The 18,335-nt window shown below is 36.1% G+C and overlaps 2 protein-coding genes and 1 long non-coding RNA gene across 10 annotated transcripts; 1 reads left to right on the forward strand and 2 right to left on the reverse strand.

Annotated features, from left to right (window-relative positions):
* The first annotated feature begins 269 nt into the window (after nucleotides 1-269).
* LOC113058459 (uncharacterized) lies at nucleotides 270-3,526 on the forward strand. 5 transcript variants are annotated; one of them, XR_003277973.1, is made up of 8 exons: nucleotides 375-492; nucleotides 590-680; nucleotides 764-849; nucleotides 1,410-1,531; nucleotides 1,735-1,845; nucleotides 1,944-2,080; nucleotides 2,166-2,237; nucleotides 2,838-3,500. It is a non-coding gene; the product is annotated as an uncharacterized LOC113058459 (long non-coding RNA). The 5 variants fall into 5 exon arrangements; XR_003277975.1 differs by having other exon boundaries at nucleotides 1,944-3,228; nucleotides 3,394-3,526; XR_003277972.1 differs by having other exon boundaries at nucleotides 2,166-3,500.
* A 137-nt stretch (nucleotides 3,527-3,663) lies between these two features.
* On the reverse strand, nucleotides 3,664-5,681 carry LOC113058442 (ADP-ribosylation factor-like protein 1). The gene is made up of 6 exons (XM_026226357.1): nucleotides 5,566-5,681; nucleotides 5,058-5,195; nucleotides 4,896-4,977; nucleotides 4,704-4,815; nucleotides 4,211-4,389; nucleotides 3,664-4,128 (listed from the first exon to the last, which is right to left on the reverse strand). The coding sequence occupies exons 1-6, from the start codon at nucleotides 5,567-5,569 to the stop codon at nucleotides 4,098-4,100; spliced, it is 546 nt and encodes a 181-aa protein (XP_026082142.1). The 5' UTR covers nucleotides 5,570-5,681; the 3' UTR covers nucleotides 3,664-4,097.
* A 2,540-nt stretch (nucleotides 5,682-8,221) lies between these two features.
* On the reverse strand, nucleotides 8,222-18,320 carry LOC113058495 (troponin T, cardiac muscle isoforms). 4 transcript variants are annotated; one of them, XM_026226452.1, is made up of 18 exons: nucleotides 18,214-18,320; nucleotides 16,546-16,596; nucleotides 14,636-14,640; nucleotides 14,096-14,116; nucleotides 13,816-13,821; nucleotides 13,371-13,391; nucleotides 13,123-13,140; nucleotides 12,997-13,020; nucleotides 12,507-12,533; nucleotides 12,371-12,392; nucleotides 12,219-12,276; nucleotides 11,735-11,851; nucleotides 11,579-11,656; nucleotides 11,383-11,496; nucleotides 11,173-11,285; nucleotides 10,996-11,086; nucleotides 9,816-9,853; nucleotides 8,222-8,498 (listed from the first exon to the last, which is right to left on the reverse strand). In XM_026226452.1, exons 2-18 carry the CDS (start codon nucleotides 16,581-16,583, stop codon nucleotides 8,453-8,455), a joined length of 837 nt encoding a protein of 278 aa, XP_026082237.1. In that variant the 5' UTR covers nucleotides 16,584-16,596; nucleotides 18,214-18,320; the 3' UTR covers nucleotides 8,222-8,452. The 4 variants fall into 4 exon arrangements, with proteins under 4 accessions (XP_026082237.1, XP_026082231.1, XP_026082245.1 ...); XM_026226446.1 differs by lacking the exon at nucleotides 9,816-9,853 and adding an exon at nucleotides 10,099-10,139; XM_026226460.1 differs by lacking the exons at nucleotides 9,816-9,853; nucleotides 13,371-13,391 and adding an exon at nucleotides 10,099-10,139 and having other exon boundaries at nucleotides 8,398-8,498.
* Between the last annotated feature and the right edge of the window lie 15 nt (nucleotides 18,321-18,335).

An 18,335-nucleotide genomic window follows, 5' to 3' on the forward strand; every position in this document is an offset into this window, starting at 1 on the left:
GATTGTTAGTTCAGAGTTTGAGTCATGACAGAAAGAGGTGTTATTCAGTCAGAGAGTCTAAGCCAAAGTTACTCACCGTGATTGTTCCTGGAGCTGCATGCTTGTCATCATCCCGCCCCATCACATTCATTCCTCCTTACTTATACTGCAGTGCTCCCAAATAGATACAAATACTCTACAATTATTAACTTAAATAATTCACTCCCTATTAATAACAAAAGCTGCCTAATGATATTAACCTTCCAATATTACTAATGTTTTGTGTATCTGTTTATAGATTAATTACTTCCAATTATAGGTTTCTCTGCCTTCAGAGTAATGAGTTATACCCAGCTGACCAGCAGGTGTCTCCCACACAGGACCTCATAAAGAAGAGCAGCTCCTCATCAGAGCAGGAAATGGGTGAAGAGGTAGAAAGGGAAGAAGATCCCTAGAAAATCAGCAGTCAAGAAAGAGATTATCTTATTTTCTAACATTCGCCTTTGTGTTCTAGTTACGTACTTTCACAGACTAGATGTGCATGCCTAATATAACAGAAAAATTAGTATTCATTTGTTTCTTGTCAACATATGTCCTTATTTTGTTACAGGCAGCTCATGGCACAGTTGAAGGTCTTTTCCAAATTCACCAATCCAAAAACTTTATATATGGAGGCAAAACTAAGTGAACTGTACACCCAAGTATGATTTCCCATCTTTATGTGAAAGATCATTTTACTTATTAATGGCTGCCTGACATTCATGTTTTTTTCTCTATCCCACAGCTTCTGTGCCATAAAGACCAACAAATCCAGAAAATAGCACTGGACTGTTTGATGACATACAAAGACCCTAACATACTGGCCTACAAGTAAGTCTCACTGTCCCTTCTCTTCTTGCTTTCCAAATTAGTTTTTTTTTCTGTAATAATGTTGTATTATACAGTAACTAGGTCAGTTTCTGAATAGAATGCTTTATATCCAGTGCAGAGACTGATGGTATCTTCCAACAGGCTTTTTTGGTTATCTTACTAACTTTCACTGCTGAGATACCGGAATGTAGCAATTGCCTCAGGAAGTCTTTTAGTCTATTATGATATTCATTTCACATCTCTGGGTTACTTTGAGCCACTTTTGTCATTTAATGCAGTAAAAAAAAAAAAAAACTAGAGGCAACCCTCGCTGATCTAATTTTAAGCCTGTTATCAGGGCTTTTCTCCTACCTTAAACTTGCAGTAGGAATGCTTTAGTTTTAATTTTTTTAACATTTTGTAGTTATGTGGACTTTTTTATTATTTTATATTTGGGGTTTTATTAATATGTTGGCTTACAGGAATACTTTGAGAATTTTTTTCAACATTGCTTCAATGGCGGTATTCCCCAGGGCTTTGTTTTAGGTCCACAATAATTCTCAATTTGTCACCATTTACAGAGAACACCTGGAGAGACTTCTGAATGAAAAGCACTAAATGATATTGTCCGTTTCAACATCTCAGAGGAAGGAGCCATGGTACTTCCGTCGCATAGAACCCAGCTCACTCCCATACTTATGAGGTCTGTGTTTAGATGCCAAATAAATGAATGATACAGGTTAAATGTTTGGAATTATTAAGATTTTTTTAAATGTTCGTAGAACACCAAGGCTGCATTGATTTGATAAAAAATACAGGAAAAACAGTAACGTTCTAATACATGATTACCATTTACAATAACTGTTTTCTAGTTGAAAACAAAAATGTAATTTATTCCTGTGATAGCTGCCATCGGGATGAGATTCACTTTGGTCACCGCGCACGTTAAGAGAGATGAGCACACTGGATATGAGATACCTGACTCCTGTCATGCACAACACTTTCCATTCTCTAGAGGTGATGTTACCGTTAGCCTCTAGATGTATTTTTTCTGTGTCTTTTTGCTTCTTGACCTGCATTCATTTTTTTATGCTTTTGGTGTGTTCCCGAGACAGATCGGTGACATGTCTCTGGCAGACAGCGCCACCATGTGTTTGTCAGCTGTAATAACGCAGCTCAGTGAAGTCGGATGCCCAAAGGCAGATGAAGAACGAGATTGTGCACTACATCATACTGGATACAATACGAAAAGGTTTGAAGAGCAAGACTGAGGTAAACAGTAACAGCTTAGCTTACATTAAACTGAATTAATGATTGTTTTGTTTCGAAACCATTAGATGAGAGAGCTTGTCCTGTCCTTCTCTTACCAACTTTAGTCAACGTTCTTGGATATTTCTGCTGGAGAGCAAGTAGGAAATAATAACAATTTCAGTGTTTTTGTTGCCTAATTATATATTAGTAATCATTTAAGTATATTATGTAATTCTTTTTAATTACAAAAAACATCAGAAATCTTAATCGTCATGTTAATGAATACATTCGAAAGTTTTACCTGACTTATTTCATTTGTTTTCTAGACTTCTAGGTGGCTTTTAATATTTAATAGTATAAATTGTATTATGTATGTTATTTACTTGTATAAATTACATTTTAATTAGTTAATCAGAAATCATTTAATTAAATTGAATTATATTTTTATAAATTGGTGAAAGAATTAATAATCTTATTTGAGAAACATAAATCATGATTCATTTTATCTGTTTAAGTTGTTGATTCACAGTATTATCTCAGTATACCTTTATAACCTGTATTGATTGTATTCATTATTTTCCTATTTTATTTTCTAGACTATGTTACAAAAATGTCTAAATGTTTAATTTTTAATTAACCATTTTTAATGTTAAATTGTATCGAAGATAAAAAATGTTAACTTTATTGTAATATTTAATTTTTCTGTTTTTTTATCATACGTTAAGATCATTAGTTTTTAGTCAAATCAGGTGGTTAAGAACTTACTTTATGGGGCCTATCTACCTCAACTCACCAGAGTCAAATCCAGCTGAAGAACAGGAGGGTGAGTAGAAAGAAATGACAGACAACATGGAGGAGAATGAAGAGGAATATAAGAAGCAGGAGCTTGAGGAGCAACAGACACACCGAAAGTGCCTTTGAAGGTGGGCGTTAAATCAGTCTTTCTGTTTATGCTTGACCTCTCTGAATGATACAGATAGATCGCTGGTAGGAACATCCTCTGATTTAAGGATCTCCAGCTCAGGGATCCGAGATAAGCAAAAGTTTGCAAAGGCAAACTAGTTTTTCTAGTTCTCTCTGACTTTTGTAGCAGTGCAGAAAGAAGCCGTTCAGAGACGAGCTTCACACAAGAAAGCCAAAGCCATGCAGGTAAAACATGTTTCTGAATGCTGCTCTAAAGTGTGTCACTGGTTGTTCTTCTAGTCTTCAGAGACAACTATAAATAAATCATTTGTTCGTTAATTTCCAGGTTACACATCTTTACAACCAAAGTAAAAATTAAACGTTAATTATATTCATGATTTCCCTTCACAGGCTGATGTAAATCCTGACATTGCTGCCAGAAAGAAGGTAAAAGAAGCGGTTAAAGAAAAACGAGGCCAAAAAGCAGAAAATCGCATTTGTGTGTACAGGATATAAAGCAAAGAAACAAAGCCACATCAGCGAAAAACTTGGCTATAATCAGCTGATTCATTAACCATGTGTATCAGTATGTGTTTCTTTTGCAACGTTTTTATATAAAAAAAAGAAAGAAAAAAAACAACTTGCAAAACCAGCCCAGCCATTGATGTTATATGCATAATGTAATACGTGTTGACTGCATATTTATTTCACAGCCATAATGCAGGAGTGCACGCCCCTGTACACGTCCAAATATAAATATGCCAATACAAATCCAAATCATACAAACGACAGCCAGTCTTATATATCTACCCAAATAATATCAAACCGAGCTGCAGTGATTATTCCGAAACTAGGCTAAATTTAAAAAGCAGACACTTCTGATATTACAAACGTAGTGAATACAGTTTACCGAAAACAAGCATCAGTAGAGACGAGAAGAAAAAAGGAGGAGTTCATTCGTTGAGAGTCCGTTCAATGCCGCTCAACATTTCTGTACTAAATGGGAAAAGAGGATGGTCTTCACACAATAGGAAGAATGCAGTCATTGGTCCAAAGGACCCCCAATCAGAAGTCTCTGAAGTTCCTATTTATAAGATATTTCTGTGCTTTTGCATTTACTGCCGGCTCTTCAGTGACTCAACCAACCTGAAATATGGAAGAACAGGAGGTATTAGTAAATACAATGCAAAGAATTTTTATTTAAACTGTCAAAAAGTAAAACTCTTACCATTCCATTGCCTCGTCCAGGCCTGTGCCTTTAGTAGCAGACGTCTTGAAGATCTGCCACTTCCTGTCTTTGAGTGCAGGTAAACCGAGAGCGTTAGCCACTTCGGTAGGAGTCATGGCCTGTTCCATGTCCTGCTTGTTTGCAAACACCACCAGAATGGCTTTCTTCAGCTCCTCCTCCTGAAAGACAAGGCTGATGACTTTAACTCTTTAAAAATACAGGTATTTCATTGGCATCTTTGGTTTCATGCAGAGCTTTTAACATCCTTTCCACAAAAGTACTCTATTGTATTCCATTATCATTTATAGCACAACTGTTCATACGATTTTGCAATATTTGCCTTTATAATTACTTTTTTTTTTTGTCTGTGTGTTGTCTCTGTGTACTGGAAGCTTATGTCACGAAAACAAATCCCTCATATGCGCAAGCATATTTGGCAATAAAGCTCTTTCTGATTTCTGAACTTGAAATGCAGCATAACAATCTGACCAACCTCCAGCATGGCCACCAGCTCAGATTTGGAGATGCCCATTCGGTCACGGTCACTGCTGTCCACTACATAAATCACTGCATCTGTGTTGGAGTAATAACACCGCCAATATGGCCTGTGGAAGACCGAGATTAAAACTTTAGCTCAATTTATTTCTTAATCAATGTAAAATAAAGCAAATGAAAAACATCTTGCCTGATACTTGTCTGTCCACCGAGGTCCCACACTTGAAACTTTAAGTTCTTGTATGTCACAGTTTCCACATTAAAACCAATTGCTGTGTTCGAAAAATAACAAATTAGCTCACACTTCGTCTCATGTGTAAAGTTGTGTGCAAAAGACATCAAAAACACTTACTAGGAATCGTGGTCACCACTTCTCCCACTTGAAGTCTGTACAATATGGTGGTTTTTCCAGCTCCATCCAAACCTAAAATGAGTATTCTCATCTCTCTGGTGCCAAACAGGCCCGAGAAGAGGCTGGAAAAGAACCCCCCTGTAAAAACAATAGAATTATATGACATTATTGAACAGAAAATGGTGAACTAATGCCATTTTAGCTCAGTCTATCTCAGAATCATAGTACAAGTATGTCGCTTATAACAATCACACCCAACACACATTCGAATAAAACACTACACTCATTATGAAAAGAGTCAAACGTGTTTTAAAAACGAGCTTTTCGATAACATGGCTAATTCTTATATCTGCTAAGCTAACAAACAAACTAGCGTCACCAGGCGAACCAATGCGTGATGAGCAAACTTCCCTTTGTAAACACACAGAAAAGCGTTCGTATTAGTCGCATTTTAAAACGAACTGTCCATTACATCCAACAACATATATCTTATTTCACGCAGACCTACCCATTCTGGATGAAATACTTTAGTAACGCTGTCTTTCTGATGGAAACACTTCCGTGCTCGAGCTGCTGGATGACGTGTCACACATACACGTGAACGATCCAGCGCGCGCACATTCGACGCTCTTCTGAACTCAAATATTTTGGGTTTTTTTAAATTATTATTAACAATATCAGAGAGATTCACATAAACATTAGAACAAGAACACGTGAGGATGCAATAAAAATGTAAATATAATTAAGTAAAAATAATAATAAAGAAATAAATAAATCATAATCATACAAGTTATTACTTTTTAAATGTATTAATTTTTCTACAAGATCGGATGTGTTTAACGCTTTTTTACTGGATGAGATTCTTTCACGTGATGAGAAAAGAAAAAATAAATCAGAAGTGAATATTTTACAATTAGGTTTAAAATTAAGGCACTGTGCTTTGTGAATGTGACATTTTGCTATCATATAAAAATAAAGCCAGGGCATCCTCTATTTCTAGTAAACTTCCATAGTTTGGTCTTTAACATTATAAATCTAAATATTTGCTTATTTTCCATGTTTTTCAATCTGGTTATATTTATTTAATTGTGCCTAGACAATTGTGAAAATTTATTTGTATTTATTTATTTTTCAAATGTGTGTAAAAGGAGCTCATGACCTCTACCCAACACAGTGGTGAGCTCAAATTCCCTTCTGCTTTAATTGAAAAAAATGACCACAGAATTGTTGCAATACATTTAGGTTCAGTAAAATCGATCTGGAGAGGTGTAATTCACAAAAATCACAACACAGCACAGGACACAACACATTTAAGCTCATAAGATGCAATTAGTATAGGTGTAATTCAAGAAAATAATCACTGGCGGGCAAATCCTTTTTAAGTTAATTAGACTGGACTTGGAGCGGTGTAGTTCACAAAAATCACCACCGGAGGGCGCAACCCTTTTAAAATTAATTAGACTGGATTTGCCAGCGGTGTGATTCACAAAAATCACCACCGGAGGGCGCAACCCTTTTAAAAATTAATTAGACTGGATTTGCAGCGGTGTGATTCACAAAAATCACCATCAGAGGGCGCAACCGTTTGTTAAGTTAATTAGACTGGATTTGCACCGGTGTAATGCAGAAAAATCACCACCGGAGGGCGCAACCCCTTTTAAATTAATTAGACTGGACTTGGAGCGGTGTAGTTCACAAAAATCACCACCGGAGGGCGCAACCCCTTTTAAATTAATTAGACTGGATTTGCAGCGGTGTGATTCACAAAAATCACCACCGGAGGGCGCAACCGTTTGTTAAGTTAATTAGACTGGATTTGCACCGGTGTAATTCAGAAGACAGGAGGGCGCAACCCTTTTTAAATTAATTCGACTGGATTTGCAGCGGTGTGATTCACAAAAATCACCACCGGAGGGCGCATCCCTTTTAAAGTTAATTAGACTGGATTTACAGCGGTGTAATTCACAAAAATTTGCAACCCACTGCAAATCAAGTCTATTCAAGTTAAATGGGGTGCGCCCTCCTATATCAATATATTAAAGGAATAGTTCACTCAAAAATGAAAACTTGCTGAAAATGTACTCACCCTAAGGACTTTCAAGACATCACATCACAATAATCCACAACTAATCCACACCACTCCAGTCAATCAATTATTATTTTGAGAGGTTTCTTACAAACACGCAGCTTTTCACCTCTTCGTCAAGATGCACCCATTCTTTGCGCAGGATCCATTGGTGAGTAAGTGATGCAATGCTACATTTCTCCAAATCTGTTCTGATGAACAAACAAACTCATGCACATCTTGGATTTTTGGGTGAACATTTCTAATAATGTATATATTTATCTGCAGATTTGAATGTTTCTGTTAGTTTATGTGGACAAATTCATGTACTGTATCTGTTGGTGATGAACATAAAGTACTGAAGGAGCCACTTTAACTGGTCCTATTAGAATTGAGTGTAAAAATCCTAAACGTTTCGAGTCTAATCAATTTATATAGGTTGCGTCCTGCTATGACAATTTTGTTGAATTACACCACTTCAAATCACGTCTATTCAACTTAAATGGGTTGCCCCCCCCCCCCATTCCATTTTGTAAATAACACAATAACACAGCTGCAAATCAATACTTTTCAACTTAAATGAGGTGCACCCTCCAGTGGTGATTTTTGTGAACTACACTGCCATATATCGAGTCTTTTCAACTTAAATGGGATGTGCCCTCCGGTGGGGATTTTTGTGAATTACACCACTGCAAATCGAGTCTAATGAAATAAAATGGGTTGCACCTGCCTGTGATTTCTGTGAATTATACTACTATAGTAATTCATTATAGTATAGTATAGTATAGTGTAGTGTAGTGTAGTAATATTATAGTAAATTATAGTAAATTTTATGTAGATCAAAATGCATTTCTCAAGGAAGACACTACATTGAGTGAATGCTTTTTGTTTGTTTAAGCAGGTCCTCTTCATATAATTATGACTTTCATTGGTTTCATAATTATTGAAAAGAGTTATAATTAAGATCATATTGGCTTTGCACGTTTTTCCTTTACACTGCTTATGAATTACATTTGCATGTGTTGGAATAGTGATTGATAAACTGGTTTTGGAAAATAATGGATAAGTTTGTAAGAAAGAGTCACCGGGACACTTTGTAGGCAGTTTGACTCTTTTAATGTTGCAGGGATAAAATGAATGATATGACTGCAAAATACTTGTGTGTCTAAGACAAAAAATCAGGAATAAAACTGGACATCAGGAAAAAATGTCACTTTACTGTCTCTGCATGTACAATCAAACAGGACAATGGTTTTATGACTACAAATGCATATGTGAAGAAGGACACAAAGTGCTCTGGATCTCTGTGGTGCCCCGATTCGCTGCACGTTTACCTCAGCCTGCCACCAACCTTGCCCTTTCCACGACCTTTGGCACTGAAAAGATAAAAAAACAACATCAAACCTGCATATAAAAAAGAAAAACTTTTGAGATAATTGTTGATCCTTTCATCAGTCAATTGATCTACTAAATCAGAGCATGACATTATGCTATTGAAATTATTTAAATGATTTTTTTTCTAATGAAAATGCATTTTAAATTTTAACTTGCAAATTACACAGACTATCGGAGCATACCCTAATTAATATTCATCATCAAATCTATGAATATTAATTAAAACTACAACCATAAACCCAAAATGATTCCTGTCTTTACACATTTGAAAACAAGTGAAGTGGAAACTAAATTAAAAAACATTATCAGAATATCAGTTTAGACAAGATTAGAAGAGACACGTTTCAAACACATGCAAGAAAAAATCATCACTCTTTTGCATGCAGTCCATGTTTCAGTCTTGTTTTGGCCTAATGTGTTTCTTACCCTCTCATTCAGGCTACAGATTCCGTCTCCCAAGGCAAAATTATATCAAAATTATATCATTCTGAACTTACCGTTTTACTGGAGTCTCTCTCATCTGTGTCCAATCAATATATTAAAGGAACAGTTCACCCAAAAATGAAATTTGCTGAAAATGTACTCACCCTAAGGCCTTTCAAGATATAGATGTGTTTATTTCTTCAAGTGAACAGATTTGGAGAAATGTATCATTACATCACTTACTCACCAATGTATCCTCTGGAGTGAATGGGTGCCGTCAGAATGAGAGTTCAAACAGCTGATAAAAACAGCACAATAATCCACAAGAAATCCACAAGTCCATCAGTTGTAATTTTGAGAGGTGAAAAGCAAGAAACATATTCATCAAGATGCACACATTCACTGCAGAGGATCCATTGGTACATTTCTCCAAATCTGTTCTGATGAACAAACAAACTCATGCACATCTTGGATTTTTGGGTGAACATTTCTAATAATTTATATATTAATCTGCATATATGAATGTTTCTGTCAGTTTATGAGGACAAAGTCATGTACTGTATGTGTTGGTGATGAAAATAAAGTATTGAAGGAGCCACTTGAACTGGTCCTATTAGGATTGAGTGTAAAAATCCTAAACGTTTCCCCGTTTGACGCTGGGATTGAGCTGGACCACATGCTCCAGCCTCGCTCAGGTCAAGATCGAATGGTTTAATCGGGCCTGGGATCTGAAAGAAGCAGGGTCTTTCGAGCAGATCAAACCAAAATGGCTTTGTCTTGGTTTGCTTAATTGCAACACTTCCTCTGCTTCCCTCCTCTCACCCAGACCTCGCTGAAACCAGGGGAAAGTGAGCAGTGTGGCTCAGGGTACTTACCTCTGGTGATCTCTGACTCGAGCCAGAAGCTGAGTGACCTGTAAGGGACACATACGGAAGTCTTGCTGAGCACAAAAGACAATTTCAACATGACCAGCTGATGGGGAAACCTGTGGATTCACAGACGTCCGCTGCCTCATTACAGCCACAAGCACGCCACCTCCCTTCACCCACGGCGGTGACCGATCGAGAGCCCAGACCCGACACAAATCTGCCCGACAACAGTTACTGACAGCAGGCTACACAGCAAGTGAGGTGGCCGCCCTCACAGCCAGTTACTTACAACTTTTGTTGCTCTACGATTCGGGCCTGGAGAACATTCATCTGGAAGCAAGTCACAGTTTTAGACAGGCAGGCCTTGGACGCCTTTTTCACAGTGCCCAAGTGGGAACTATTTTACAGACTAAGTCTTTTAAAATTAAGATGATCCACAAATGATTTTAATTCCGTAATGTGAATATACTGGTGCTTTTAAGACCTCTAGGGTCAGCTGCATTCAGATAACTTTGGTCAGAGCAAGATGGTGATGTATCTTTACTGCATAAAATCCAACTTTTTTAAACTGTACATTAATAAAGTTATTAATAAATGCACAGTGTTTCTGCATACAAAAACAAAGCTTTTTATCCAATTTAGGAAAGTACTGTAAATGTAATTGTTATATATTTTAATATAATTGTATAATGCTGATATATTTTACATTTGTATACATGATGATTATTATTATTATTATTATAAAGAAATGTAAATAAAACTGAAAGAAAATCCAAAGTTTTAATTATGATTTTGTGGTGATATTCATGTGCATTCAACTTGTAAAAACATTAGTGGGAACTTATTGAATTGTGGAAAAGTGATTTCTGTATGTCAGAGGTTGGCTGTTGTCATTCTCGGATGGAAAACCAATTAACTGTTCACAATAACACCAAAAATGTGAATGAAAAGGTATATTAACTTAATTTTAATGTTGACTTTAAGTTGACTAAATTTTTTTAAATAACATTTTATAATCTATTTATTTTAGCTTAAATATATGAACAGCTGATGTTGACACTGGAAATTTAGAAATTGGCTCAATAGGGCCAAAGGAAGGTTATTTGCAACAAAAACACAACATACAAAATTCATATTGACAGTGATTCAAATCTGTTATTCGTCGTTGTTTTATGTCAGCACTTACGTCATATTTCTGTCTCTTCAGTTTCTCGCTGAGGTCGAACTTCTCGGCCTCCAGCTCCATCATCCACTGCCAGAGCTCACTGGCCTTCTCTCTGCGAGAACCAATCAGAAGCTTCGTCAGTGGCCACACCCCCCAGATGATGTGACTGTGTGGAGATCATGTTCGGCGGCGGCTTACTTCAGTTTGTCTTCAGACAGGTGATCGATGTTGAGTGGCTTCTTCCTCTCCGCCAGGATCTTCCTCTTCTTCTCTCTCTCCGTCTGTTTCTTCGCCCCCTTGCGGCCCTCGCCCTGCAAGACAAGATCGATAGTGTTGGATTCACTTTAACTTGCTACTTCTGCGCTAGTTGCATGGTGATATAATAATAACATGTTTCCAGTTCTAGACCTTCTGCTGGATTCCTCCGTACTGGTGTGTCTTGTTAGTAAGGACTTTCTTCTTCTTAGCATCTTCATCTTGTTTCTTCCTCTGTTCCTCTTGCTCTCTTCTCTCCTTTTCTTCCTGAAGAGGGACGAAGGAATGAGTTTCTCTACATGTCTATGCTAGCACTCAGTATTATGGAGGTAAATGGCTGCTCACTCACAGCCAGACGGGCTTGTCTCTCTTTCTCCTTCTCTGCACGGATTCTCTGCTGCTCCGCTCTCTCAGTGCGACGCTTCTCCTGCACAGATGCAACACTGTCACTCACAAGTTATTTAGCACTTTAGCACTGGATTAGATCAGTTCTTCCAGGACTTACGATTCTGTTGACCAGAGCGATCAACTCCTCTTCATCTTTCTTCCTCTGGATGAAGTGAGCCTCGATCAGAGACTGAAGCTCAGATAAATCCTTCTCCTGACGCTTTCTGTGGATGTCCTGTTACACACGCATGAAAGCAATGTTTACACTAACATACAACTCTATAGTACCAATAATAGCATCTGTATTTTACAGATCGTGTAGATTAATAAATTTAATCGAAAATTCAATCAATCAAAGGTCTTGGTCACTACATTGGATAAAAAAAGTTACAATCTTAAAAAAAATGAAAAATAAAAATAAAATTCACATAATAAAATCATATGGAAAATGTAATGTCATGTATCACATACTATTGAAAATATTTATCATTAATAATGTGCTGGTTACCATAATACGGTGTAGTATAAGCAAGACACCAGTATTTCATTCCAAACACTTTGAAGCGACTACAGGAAGTGATGTAATTCAAATCCAAACTCACATCAAAGTCCACCTTCTCTCCTTCAGGAATCTTTGGAGCAGCGATATTTGGCATGAATCTGTAAAATAATTGTTAGTCATGAATGCTGACAGTGTGCAGTATTCACATATAGAGTTAAACATGAGAAAGAAAGATATCAGAGCAGAACATACTTTGGCTTAGGTTTTGTCTCATCTGGGGATAAAAGAAATATACAAAATACATCATCACTATGAATATGATGCAGAAAGTGTGTTACAGATTCCCAGAGAATCAATCAAATGTGTGTGTGATTTTTGGAGCAGTTACCTGTGGCCTCCTCCTCCACTGGAGCTTCTGTTAGATGAAGACAGATGAACAGACACAATTTCACATTAAGACTATTTGCATGAACTCATTTTAAGGAGTTTCAAGAAAAAAATATATATTTTGGAATACGAAGCGATCCAGAACTAAAGAAATGTTTTGATTTTGAAACAAATGGCCGGCTGAATATGACGACCCAATGTTCTGACAGCAACAGTCATCACTCATGCGCTTGAAATGAACTGAAATATTACTTCATGACATACAAACCTTACTAATAAACAGTTTCTGTCCTCCAGACTTCACAATGACACATCATGCAGTTGCAATGGTGCTAAACATTCGATTCAGATTATCACATTTTGTACCCCCTCGTGCCCCCCCCCTCCATCGTCAGGCCCAAAAATGAGAATCTGAATATCTGGAAACCTTTGCTAAATGTTTTATTCTTAATCTATATTCTATAAAAGATTATAAACCTGAGGAGCTTTACCTTGTGGTTCAGGTTCTGGCTCCTCTGTTCAGATATGGGATAGTTATAAGTGGTTAAAAGAATGAAGATTTACAGACACTTGTAAATACAAATAACCATAATATTAATAAGAACTGAAATAATTACCTTCTACTTCGGCAGGCTCTATTATAAGAACAGCACATCAGTTAGTTTACAAAAACTGTAGCTTCAATTTTATTTAGACATATCAACATAAATCCTGTTAATCAGGAGCAGATATTCTTTTATGTATTTTTTTTGGATAAAACACGTTGATGCAGTGCTTTAAAGACATTGTAGCTATGATATTATTGTTTTTAAATCATAAAACATTTAAACAACTGAATTAACAAATCAAAGAAGGGACTGATTACCTTCCTCCTCAGGGGCTGGTACTAATATGAAAACATTACATGAATTACTAAACACCTTGCATTGGTGATTGTATATTTATATGTAGAAAATCACCACAAATGATGCAAGCTTATAATTCATTTTTTAATTACTAAAAAAAGGTTAATTTACTCAAAATAATGCAATGAAGTTGTTTAAGTATGAAAGCTTGGTTCTGCCACAGAATAATAATAATAATAATAAAAATCTCTAAATTCCTTGCAATTTTCACTTGCTTAGAATTGCGAGAAAATAAGTCTGAATTATGAAAAAACTTCACAATGACCTTTTTTATTTATTTTTTTATTCTGTGGTGGATAAAAAACCACACTAAACATCACTAAAACAATTAAAAAGTGAGTGAACAATGAAATAACAGGTGCATACATTACTAAATACAATTAGTATATGTCATGAAAAATTTACCTTCCACTTCAGGAGGGGTAATGATAGAGTAAGTGAAAGAAAGAAGGAAGAAATAAATAATTGCATAAATGAGAATGAATAAGTGAATTAACTGTGAAAATAAACTGAAATATCTACATGCATGCATGTGAAAAACTAATCAATGAAAAGGCAACTGTTTTTCTAATGGTTTTAGGTCACATGTGTGGTATCAAAATCGAATTGAATCATATTTTGGAGTTAATCTTGAATTTAAACTCATGCAGGAAAAGCAACACAACACATACGAACACGGTTTTACCTTCCTCTTCGGTTTCCTCCACTACAGTGTGAACATAATAAAGATTAGTAGCAAATACATTCAGAAGCATAAAGGAATATTTGCATGATCAAGATGCTGAATCAAGTCAACAGATCATCTTGAACCTTTGTCAGAACATTGAGATGCACCCAACAGCTTAAAAATGAAATTTCCAGAAAGTTCATATTCAGAATCTAATGCCATTTGCGTGATCATATGGACCAACAAAACACTTGCAAACAAATATTTGATTTATTAACTATTATGGACAGAATATGGGAACTGACATCTGAGACTAGAGGAAACACAAAACATACCTGATATTAAAATGTCACTCTACACAAATTCTATTAGTTACATGAGAAACTTAACTCCACTGGCCAAGTGAAACGATCACAGTCTAAAATAGCACAATAGCATGCAGAACTTCCTTTGGACCATGCAGCCTCCGTTTCCATGAGGGCATAATTAGTGATTAGTGCATGAATAAGGCTAATGTTGATGCTTTGAGCAGTAGCTACTCATCTTATATTGGCTTACCTTCCCTATCACATGGTGAAGAGAGAAAAAGAAAAGGATAAACAGGTAATTCAATTAAAAAGATGATACATGAAACTGAGTTACACTCTACACTTTCACTAGCATTTTTTTAAAATGTTTGGATGTTGTTATGATGTTATTTGTACATGATGAATGTTCTCATAATGTTGAGAGAAAACGTTCATAGAATATTAAAAATAAATGTTCAAATAACAGTTTAAAAAGTTCTAAAAAAGTAGAATGTTATAAGAAACATTTTTAAAACTTGTAAATAATCATGATAAAAAAAAAACTAGTCATTTTAATGTTCTAAGAACGTATACAAAATAAATGTTCATATAACATTTTCATTTTGGGCAAAAAAGTTCGTAAAACATTGTCGGAAACATTTTTCTAATCATTAAATAACGTTATGATCACAGCGCGTAAACTGGACAGGTCAGCATTTTGGAAAAATTTCAACAGTGTTTTTTATAACCTAAATAATAAGGTACAAAAATTTTAATTTTTTTATTTGTATCTTAGGGCATACTTCCACTATTTCTGCTGTATAGAGTATGAGCACAGAATTGTATATCCCACATATAATGCTAACTTTAGGACTGTTTTTATTTAACCATTTCTGCTCCGACAATTACTATTACATGATCGGACTATTCAACTTTAAGACATTTTATGTAAAACAATTCAATGACACGCATGTGGCAACAACGTCACACTATAGGCTACTGCTGTTTCAATTATCTCAATGATAAAGGTTCCAAAATAAGGTTTTCGCAGTGATGTCACAGTAGACCCATTTTCCCAAAGAACTATTCAGAGAGCATTTTAATGATCTAAAGATCTAAAATAAGATCTAAATCTAAAAGTTTTGTGGAATGAAAAGGTTTTATGGATGTTAAAGTTTCTTCATGGAGATAGAATACAGATTCCGCTGAGAGGCTAAATAACAGAGCTTGCAATACAAACGTGTCAGTCGTTGCCATAGTAACATGAGATGCTATGAGATGTCAACAGTGTAATTAGACAACTGTGCTGAGGATTACGGGCCATGTACAGTTTGTAATCACCGAACCAAGCTTAAGTTGATATATAATTAGAAACGTTTCTTACTGTCTGACAGCCAAAAATCAGCTATGGACTTAACTATAGACGGTTTCATCGGGCGCACGCGCCTGGGCCTAAGTTAACTTCCGGTCTGTGTTGTGTATATCGGTCTGGCTGCAGTGCCATCTACAAACGCAGTTAAAGTTAAGGTGGTGAGTAGACTGAAGTTGGGCTCAGGTGGTTGTGCTGCGGGATGTGTTTCCCATACATTTATTTATTTTTGGAGACTCGCCACAATTTTAAAACTGATCGATTTTCAAAAAGGCTTCGTTAAATAAACATGAGTAACGTAACGTTATGTAACGTACTGCACGTTTAATAATAATAATTCCTTACATTTATGTTTAAATATCAAAACGAGGCACGAGTGTTTTTATATCGCTGTATTTCTGAAAGAAGACTTGCATGTTATATGCCTGATAGCAGCGTGTGTGCGTACCAGCTCTGCTTTGTTTACAGCTGTTACTGGGGAAACCTCTATTTCTTGCGCTTTATGTCTATGCTTTAAAACATCTCCTGCTGGCAAATAATGAATTAGCATTTTCATTAACTCCGCCTGATCCACACAGAAAACACATTTTGTTTGTTATCAAAAAATATCTACTCTAGAGGGATTTGGCTGTTGTTATTGATTCTATTTGGAATCTACCGGAAGTTAAGTTAGGTCCACAAAAGCGCTCACGCGCATTAACGTTTGTTTATGTTGATGCCGTTGAAACCGTCTATTGTTAAGTTCAACAGTCTATACTTTTCAGTGTTCAGTATTCCATTCGGAATTCAATTAGTAACGAGTTCATACGTACTGAACTTCTTCCTCCATGACTTCTTCTGTGTCAGACATGACCAGTAGATTCCTGATAAAGTAAATGAGTTTCAGTTATAAAAGGACCATACATGCATGTCTAATGAGTTTATTCAATTTCAGTTTATTTCAGCATGTAACGTTACTAACTGTAAAACAAATCCTTCTGCCAGTGAACCTGATCCCAGAGTACAATAATCTTCATGTTCGACATTGTTGGACCATAACAAGTATTCATATTCATAACTGTGTTTAACAAGGTTTGAAAAACAGCATCGCTGTCCTGAAGACTATCCACAGAGAAATAAATCACACTATAAAACATGTGATTAATGAGTGCAGGAGGCTATTTTCGCTTGTAACAAACAGTTTGGAACAGGTGCTCCACACTTTGCCAGAAAATGAACTTGGCTGATCTCATCCAGGCTTGACATTCATTCTCTGTGTAAATCAAGAGTGAGTGTGTCCTTGGCATCTATTTTTGAAGCACATTGTTTGTGCAGGACATTGTTCCACAGCCTCTAATGACGTCAAAGACCTGTCTAAATTTAATGAAACTCATTAGGATTATATAGTTGTCCCACAAAGTGAGAAAAGAAATAAACAACACTCATAATTGCTTGTAAATTTCACAAAGAATTACAGCGAAATGGCCAGTTGAACATTAAATGAAACATGACATATTGTTTTATTTATAATGTTTAGACCCAAGTCACAATTAAAAATATGTGAATGCCATTTTAATGGGCAACAAAAAGGAGTACAAGTACAAGTAATATAGCAAGTTTTTCAAGAAAAACATGAAACTAAAAACAATTATATCTTAATATAATTTTTATAAGAAATTAAATTATTTTCACAATTGAGACAAAAAGTTTTTTATTTTTTCTAAGTTTCAGAGAAAACAGATGACCAATTTCTTTGTATTTATTTGTGAAATTTACCATCAGTTTCTGAGTGAAAATTGTTTCAAAGTAAATCCTAAACTGTTTAATCTTTCATTGTATTAAAGTGTGTAAATTCAAACTGTAGTTGCTGAAGGTCCAGAGGTCAGCAGGTCATCCATTTAAACATGTTTTTAATCATCTTATATTCACTCAATATTTGCAGCTCAATAGCTGTTGGGGTCTTCAGCCTATCTTGTCTGATGGCACTCAAACCGATGGCTCTTCACAAAGAGATCATCTTGGATAAGGGTTGATTTTAAATCAAGTCCTCGTGATAATGAGAGCAGGCAGCGGCAGCCAGAGGTCTTGAGCACAGCATCTCTGACCAAATCCACCAAGTCTTTGCAGCAGATTAACCGTCTCACTTTGGAGTTACGTGTGTTTTACATTAATAAGCGAGGGCCGGTCGTACTCCATCCGAAAGGCTGGAAAATCACAGGCTGAAGGTGGCAGGAATGTTGCCATTGATAGTCTGTATTAAGCTGCATTAAGGTAAAAACCCAAAGCATGCAAACCACCAGTCCAGTCCCTCTGGCGAACAAGACAAGCATTGCATTGATGATTGCACAGACTACGCCATGCAAAGGAATGAAGAGGGTGATCCTCAGGCCTGATTCACACATTATGGGAAACTTCCCACTATCAATATCAATTGAAATTGTTGATTTTAGTTATGAAGAAACTGTCAATTGGATCTGATAATAAAATCTGAAGCCTCTTACCTGAGATCTCACCAGGAAGAATAAGAGATGGGGTCTTATCTCGAGGGTCCGGGCAGCATACAGTTTCAAACTAACCCAAGGCTCACCTAATACAGACCTGCCAGATCATGTGACCTCGCTGC

The sequence above is a fragment of the Carassius auratus genome, chromosome 4, assembly GCF_003368295.1.
Source record: "Carassius auratus strain Wakin chromosome 4, ASM336829v1, whole genome shotgun sequence".
Taxonomy (NCBI): Eukaryota; Metazoa; Chordata; class Actinopteri; order Cypriniformes; family Cyprinidae; genus Carassius; species Carassius auratus.

What these genes read in the sequence shown, in the direction of transcription:
- LOC113058442 (XM_026226357.1), bottom strand. An exon ending in GGTGGACAGACAAGTATCAG is followed by an intron (nt 4,816 to 4,895) that starts GCAAGATGTTTT and finishes GGTCTTCCACAG; the next exon opens with GCCATATTGGCGGTGTTATT. An exon ending in CTGGACGAGGCAATGGAATG is followed by an intron (nt 4,129 to 4,210) that starts GTAAGAGTTTTA and finishes TCCATATTTCAG; the next exon opens with GTTGGTTGAGTCACTGAAGA.
- LOC113058495 (XM_026226446.1), bottom strand. Translation starts at nt 16,583, where the DNA reads ATGTCTGACACAGAAGAAGTCATGGAGGAAGAAGTTCA. An exon ending in AGTGGAGGAGGAGGCCACAG is followed by an intron (nt 12,393 to 12,506) that starts GTAACTGCTCCA and finishes TTTTATCCCCAG; the next exon opens with ATGAGACAAAACCTAAGCCA. An exon ending in AGAGACAAGCCCGTCTGGCT is followed by an intron (nt 11,497 to 11,578) that starts GTGAGTGAGCAG and finishes GTCCCTCTTCAG; the next exon opens with GAAGAAAAGGAGAGAAGAGA.